This window comes from Halictus rubicundus, chromosome 2 (assembly GCF_050948215.1).
Source record: "Halictus rubicundus isolate RS-2024b chromosome 2, iyHalRubi1_principal, whole genome shotgun sequence".
NCBI lineage: Eukaryota > Metazoa > Arthropoda > Insecta > Hymenoptera > Halictidae > Halictus > Halictus rubicundus.
Genome location: NC_135150.1, coordinates 11,828,773 through 11,836,069, shown reverse-complemented (window position 1 = coordinate 11,836,069; position 7,297 = coordinate 11,828,773). Strand labels below are relative to the sequence as shown.

At 35.6% G+C, this 7,297-nt stretch overlaps 1 protein-coding gene across 2 annotated transcripts; it reads right to left on the bottom strand.

Moving 5' to 3' along the window:
• Nucleotides 1–2,723: 2,723 nt before the first annotated feature.
• LOC143365285 (peptidylprolyl isomerase domain and WD repeat-containing protein 1) lies at nucleotides 2,724–7,297 on the bottom strand. 2 transcript variants are annotated; one of them, XM_076805328.1, is made up of 9 exons: nucleotides 7,066–7,297; nucleotides 6,670–6,772; nucleotides 6,398–6,594; nucleotides 6,133–6,326; nucleotides 5,690–6,027; nucleotides 5,430–5,619; nucleotides 4,690–5,265; nucleotides 4,489–4,617; nucleotides 2,724–2,768 (listed from the first exon to the last, which is right to left on the bottom strand). In XM_076805328.1, exons 1-9 carry the CDS (start codon nucleotides 7,160–7,162, stop codon nucleotides 2,739–2,741), a joined length of 1,854 nt encoding a protein of 617 aa, XP_076661443.1. In that variant the 5' UTR covers nucleotides 7,163–7,297; the 3' UTR covers nucleotides 2,724–2,738. The 2 variants fall into 2 exon arrangements, with proteins under 2 accessions (XP_076661443.1, XP_076661442.1); XM_076805327.1 differs by lacking the exon at nucleotides 2,724–2,768 and adding an exon at nucleotides 3,414–3,578.

Here is a 7,297-nt window from a genome sequence, read left to right as displayed (position 1 = left end):
TTTTACTTTTCACTAGGGTCAGGGACCCAATTACTGTTCCTATATTAATTATACTTATTTTTAAAGCACAACGAATATTAAAAGAGACATATTAATTTTTTTAAATCAGTCAATATGTATGTTACATATCTCTTTTTGAAGATTCATCACGCTTTAAAAATAAATATAATTAATATAGGCACAGCGATTGGGTCCCTTACCTTATTACGGATTTAAATTTAATATTATGGTGCAATGAATCGTTTAGACAACGAAAACCAGGATGATGGAGGTCCTACTGTAAAACGAAATTGCGACAAAGAGATCGTAAATAAATACATAAGTTTCTTCGTCTGGCGACATATGCGGCGTCGAAAAAAGATTTTTCCGGAAGTGATCTCGCAGAAAGGGAAGAAAATATTTTTCTTGGAACGGAGAAATACTTTTAGGAGAGGATCGGAGATACTGACGGGAGGCGAATGTCGTAAAGCATTTCCCTGAAACGACGAGTTTTAAGAAGAAGTAAAATTGATGGAAAGCAAACGTACCGTTTTGTAAATTCACAGACGATATCCTTCGAGACATTTTCCGTCGAATCGAACGAGAAACGTCGGTCCCAAGTGACGACACGCGAATTTCGGGCTTGTCGTTGGACAGCCTCGAGCGGTATATTGAAACGCTGCGAAAAATATTTAAAAATTGTACGATTAACGCTTAGCGACGGTAGAGAAGTACGATCAACAATTTAGTATATAATCAGTAATTTCCGTCATCGAGAATCGCTTCGAACGTTAATTTCTCATAGAATAGCTCAAGGATCATTAATTTTTTTTTTCACTTTATGGCGAAAACGAATTTTTGCAAAAATCATTTCCTTTTCATTAGTGAATGTAAGGACGGACGGTATTCTGTAGGAACAATTTGTGCGAGCTAAATTGAACAATCGACGGAATTTGTTGAATTCTCGTCAAAACAATTTAAATGTAGCTCGGCAGTTTTTGAAGGCCACCGGAGCAAAGTACACAGCGGGGAAAGGTTCGCAATTGAAATTTCCGTGCTCTTTCCTCTTGCTCGAAATAATCTTGATTATTTGCAGACGACTTGGTCCTCGAGCTCTCTCCTTGAGAACGTTTCCTCGCATTGAATCCTTGTTAAGAAGAATTCCGGTCACGTAATCACGGTATTCTGTCTTTCCGGTTTCTCGTCCGCGAAAATTGATTTCGATCGATATATCGTCACGATCGTTCCCTTCCCGCTTTTAATTTAAATTTCGAGGTTGAATTTCTACTCGCCATTTGCACGCAAGAGAGCCTCAAATTAAACCGACGTGTTTGCTGCAGGGAAATATTGAACTCCGGTAACGTTCAAGTGAAACATTTTACCGAGTATGTTCATAATTTTTTAGATAATAATTAAGTATCTGCGGATATGATGTTATTTGATAGTATATATTTCATGTATCGACACCCTGTGTATAGAGGGGGTGTTGTGTCGTAAGTCTTTCGAAAGGCGTTAACATAAATTAACCCCTTGCGGACGAGGATTTTTTCAAATACTTTCCACGGGCGACTAGATTATTAATTAAGATCTTAAGTAGTCGAATAATTAAATTATTTGTTTGGAACTTTAGGATTTAGATGTTTGGGCCTCGTGTCGCCAATATGGCTTCATTCGTCCGCAAAGGATTAACCGTATCTAACACTATTTTTATTTATTGTAAGCATCTACTTCTAAAATTATTGAACCGCTAATTACTAGCTTCGTAATTTCATTTCTAGTTTGTTATACGTAGAACGTAAAGTTCACACGCACCTATACAGCGTACGGTAATGGACCCAATTACTGCGAGGGTACCAATTCCCGTGCCTATGTTAATTATACTTATTTTTAAAGCATAATGAATATTAAAAGTGAGATATATAACAAATTAACTGATTTTAATGAAACAAATGTAATATCTTTCTTTTAATATTCGTTATGTTTTAAAAATAAGTATAATTAATATAGGCTCGGTAATTGGTACCTGCACAGTAATCGGGTCTCGTACCCTATAGTGAACCCAAAGAAAAAGAATATTTACGAGCATCGAATGTCGATTAATTAACAATGAGTTCCCCTTTTTAGTCCGTTGAAGGAATAAGAACGACTATTCTATTTTCACGACGACCAACGAAAGATAACGATGCGCATACGTGATTGCGAATTCATTGGTAATTGATCGCGAATTATTTGCGAACTCCTGTTTTCCGGCCTTTTAATACGTTTTCCAGCGCAAGGGTATGATCTTCGTTCGCGAAGAACGTGATAATTTAATTGTAAAATATTAGTCACTCTTCTATTGTATAAAATCTTTTAAATTTATCGAAGCTAGGCTTAACAGTTTAAGCGATTAGAGGGTTCTCTATCGAATCGATCCATTAAGGAATAAGTGTTACTTTAAGGGCAGACCGAAGGGACCGTATCGAATCCAAATAAACTTGTTGTGTAAAATAATTTCGTCTTTTGTGCTTGTACCATTTTGTACTTTTCACAGGCTGTTCGTTGTTTATATTTTTTGGACCAATATTCACAAGCAACATCAATCTCATTTCATTTACATAGTTATTTCTCCGAATTGGTATATCGATCGCACGTTTCGACAAAATCGGGTAGTCCTGGAATGGAAATCAATAAAAAAATTATTGTACAATAATCCTTTGTGCTTCTTCAAAGCTTTCGTTGAACAATCAAATGCTGCTTACTTGTGTAACAATCTTCGGTTAGCTTCGACGATGTCTAACAGTACGGACCTATTAAAAAAATCAATAATATGTACAACAATTTGTCGTTTGCAACGCTTAGATGTAAAAATTATTATGGACTACATTCCAAGGACTACAGAGAGGTATAAATTAGTAGAGAATTCGAGGATCGTTTAAAAATCGACCAAATTGTTACTGTGGGGATACCAATTACTGTGCATATATTAATTATACTTATTTTTAAAGCGTAATTAATCTTAGAAAAGCGATATATAACATATATATTAACTGATTTTAAAGAAAAAAAAATTAACATCTCTCTTTTAATATTCATTGTGCGTTAAAAATAAGTATATTAATATGGGCACAGTATTTGGGTCCCTTACCCTAATATAATGTGAACTTACCTGGATAACAAGGTAGAGGACAACATGGTGGACAACAGGGTTTTGGGGGACACGGAGGGCATTTCAAAGGAGGTGCAGGAAAAGGACCAATGCATAAAGGAAGACACGGCTTGAGTGGTGGACAACAAGGGGGTGGAGGACAACAAGGGCCCGGAGGAGGGATGTAAGGAGGTAGCTCTTCAATCCTTGGTGGCAGTAACATCGTACACACTGGTGGTGGTGGTATTCTTGGGCATTGACTAAGAAAAAATACAAGAACAACAATGCAACTAAAATGTAAAATATGTATGTGTAAAAATAATTGTAACATTGAACATACCAACACTCGATGGCACACATCAAGTACTTCAATTCCTCCATGTCGTTCCAACACGAAGCCTTATTCTGGCCATTGCAACCCATTTTGAATTCCAATAACCGTTATCTTGCGCTTCAATATTCGAAAATTTGACTAAGGTTTCACTTTAATTAATTTTGAATTTTTTATAGTTATTTTTGTGAGATTGGAGACGCGCGACAGCGCATAATTTGGAGGAACGAAACATAATCGAATCGCAAACATCGCGAAAGAATTATCATTAGCTAGAAATGTCATAGGTAATATTTTTAATAACAATTGGCAAGCTTATTTTTCAATTCGCGATAATTACAAATGATTAATTGAATCATTCACGAACAGATTACAATAAATAGCTAAAATTATGGATATTTGAAAGCAGCAATTATTGGTCTGCCATGCATAGGCCAAAAAAAGAAAGTACTTATCAGAAACTTATGTATAAAATATCTTTTTTTCTACCGCAAAAATTGCGTGCTGTCTTTTTACATCCTGCAGGTTGGTAAGCATTTTCAATGAATAACGATCAACGTTTTCAAACATTTCATTTAACATAAATAAACCTAGGTCCGACGACTGTATTCTTTTGGGCTCCAACTTTTAAATGGGGTTTGGTGGCAGCGGGTATAGGAGACATTAATCGACCCGCAAACACAATTTCTCTAAGTCAAACGGCGAGTCTTATGATGACAGGCGCTGTTTGGTCCAGGTATACGAGAACTACATACAATGCACAATAAATTCCTCATCGATAAACAATTAAATTAAGGAAACCAATTGTTAACATTAACCAATTTTTCTACAGATATTCATTCATAATTGTACCAAAGAATTACAACTTATTCGCCGTAAACGCCTTTACATGTTTGACAAACACATACAACTTCGTAAGAGGCGTTTTATACCAAAGAAGCAAAGACCTTGAATAGTGTTCAACTGGAAGGTGAACGAATATCACAAAGACAGAAATATATAAAAATATATTACACATTTTTATTGTATAATATTATTATTTTACACTGACACTGACTATCCGAATGTCGTCGTAAGGTTTATCCGTTTTTGGATTCGTTTTCACCTGGCTGATATTTTGTACAACCTCCATGCCTTTTACTATCCTACCGAATACTGTGTGTTTGTTGTCCAACCAAGGCTGAAAAAATTAATGAAATGACATCCCGCGTTACCGACTCACTTTTAAATTAATAATAAATAAATAACTTACAGTTGGTGTTAAAGTAATAAAAAACTGACTCCCATTCGTGTTTGGTCCCGCGTTCGCCATGCTCAAAGTATACGGTCTATCGTGCTTCAAATGGGGTCTAAATTCATCCTCGAATTCCCCTCCCCATATACTTTCCCCACCCGTACCAGTTCCGGTGGGGTCACCTGTTTGGATCATGAACCCTTTGATTACTCTATGGAACACGTGTCCATTGTAGTAGCCGTTCTTCGAATGAACGCAGAAATTTTCTACTGTCTTTGGAACGTCTTTGCCAAAGAGATTCACGTGAATGTCCCCGAGTGTTGTGTGAATAATGGCGGTATCGAAGATCTTTTGCATGTTGGTAGCCTCTGTAGAAGATATAATATCTTCCTTCGACGGTCTCTCATTGAAGACATCTCTGTCGCACTCTTGACTCTTTGTGTCTTCCGGTTCCCGTCTTGTGAACATGTAAAATCTATTCTTTTTGTGAGCTGTGCAGAACAGAGTGGGATCAGGACGGTTCAGTTCCAACGTAGGATTCTCTGATGCTTCCATTTCTACGGTCACAGCTGCTGTTGTTCTCCTCGCCTTTCCCTTTGTATTTTAGAAATATATTAAAATTATTACATTGACAATTGCAAAGGTTTACGAATGTTGTATGTATTAGGTCAGCGCAAAAGTTCGTGGCACGATTCCCTTGTTGCATTTTAATACGAAATCGAGAACAAACTTTTTAATATTTATGTTCATATAAAGACCTGGAATAGGGCTAACTGCATGGGCCGAATATTTTCAGGCTTTCCCATGATCCTAACGCACCGATTTGTATACAAATTTACAATTTTTATTCCTAACATTGTGCTGTACAAAATCATGTAACCAGATTCATCGAACACTATGTTACCCAAGTTAGTTTCTGTTTTGTCCAACTCTCTTTCAACCGCCATCCTAAAAATTACACAAGGACAGTTAGATTAAGTATACATAGATAAATTCATTTTCTTAATAAACATTATACCTTCTACCAAATTCCATATTTGGCAATTGCTGTGTCATTTGCTGCAACTCTGTAAATCTCTGCAGCGTTTCGTCAAACACCCTGTACAATTTTCCAGTGCGAAAATTGAACACTCTAACCTTCCTATCTCCGCTCAGAGAAGCAAATTTTTTACCATCTGGGGATACGGCTAAACCACATGGGTAAGTCTTGTTCTTTGCAAATTCAAACAAATCTGTGTCCAACTTTGACTCAAACGTAACACATTTGGGAAACTTGTATTCCATTTTAGGCCCTGTCCAATATTCTAAAATTCCTGCTTTGTCCACAGAAATGCACGTTTCGAAAGCAGAATTGTACTACAAATAAATAGATTTATATAATTAGTAGGATTATATTACAAATAAATAAATTAATGTAATTAACAGTACTATTCTGCAAATAAGCCGACTAATTTGTATTACCTTCATTGCAACGACTGGCTTAGTGTGTAATCTTTCAAAGACATGCAATGGTGTTCCAGTTCCTTGTCCATCATATACGAAAATTTTGTTTGATTCTTGCGCTGAGACTGCTAGAGCAGATATTGCATCTCCCGCTGAATATATCCATTCAGAACACAGAGGTATAAAGTCCATTTTGATCATATTAATCATATCTTCAACAGAAATTCAATTAATTAAACGGGTGTGCATCAGAATGTTAGATTAGAATTGTAGATATATTTACCAAAATTGATAACATCAAAAATCTTGATTGTTTTATCTAAACTAACTGTACATGCATGAACACCGTTACAGCTAGCTGCCATTGATTGTATAGCCATTAAATGGGCACGAAAATGTTTAACAAATTCAATGAGTTCCTCTTGCTTCTTCCAGAATTTAACATGTCCATCGCAACTAGCCGTTATCACAAAATTTGACCTGCAGAAATAAACAAAAATAAATATGACATCATACATTTTGTAACAATCAAAAATAAAACTATAACATACTAACTTTGTGACTAAAATGTGAGTAATCACATCCCTATGCATGTAAGATTTCTCGTAGCATTCACAGTAGGGTAAATTCTCTATGTACACTTGCTCATACTCCAAAACTGCAAAATTACATTAACCAGCATTGCATTATCAATGTTTATTGAAGCATGTTCACAAAAAATTGAATACGTGCAGTTATTCATTCCAAATGATCATGAGGGTTGTGATAATATTAGATCATAATATAACCTCAAATCTTGTTTTCGAATATAAACTACGTGAAACTTCAATATTAGAAACGAAAATAATACTTATAAAAGATCAAATAAAAGACATAGGCGGTTAGATATGATTTTATTCATCACTTTTATGTAAAATAATACACATTATAAAAGAGATTATGCGTGTGAACCTTTCTGTTTTTTCTGTGGTGCAGCTTCTGAAGGCAATGGTCCAACCCAATCGTCTTCATTATCGCTTTCTGTGTGTTCTCTTTTGGTGCTGGACATTATTAATTATACGAAAAGGGGAATATTTAATAAAAACAATAAAGGCTTTGTTTGAAATTGACATTTACGTGAAAACCATTGCAGAGTCACCTGGAGGTGGTATAATAGTGGGACCACAGACGAGGTATAGGAATA

Coding starts and splice junctions, on each gene's coding strand:
- LOC143365285 (XM_076805327.1), bottom strand. CDS start 7,162: ATGTCCAGCACCAAAAGAGAACACACAGAAAGCGATAATGAAGACGAT. Junction 6,327..6,397: donor TTTTGATGTTATCAATTTTG/GTAAATATATCT, acceptor TTTCTGTTGAAG/ATATGATTAATATGATCAAA. Junction 4,618..4,689: donor TTATTACTTTAACACCAACT/GTAAGTTATTTA, acceptor TAATTTTTTCAG/CCTTGGTTGGACAACAAACA.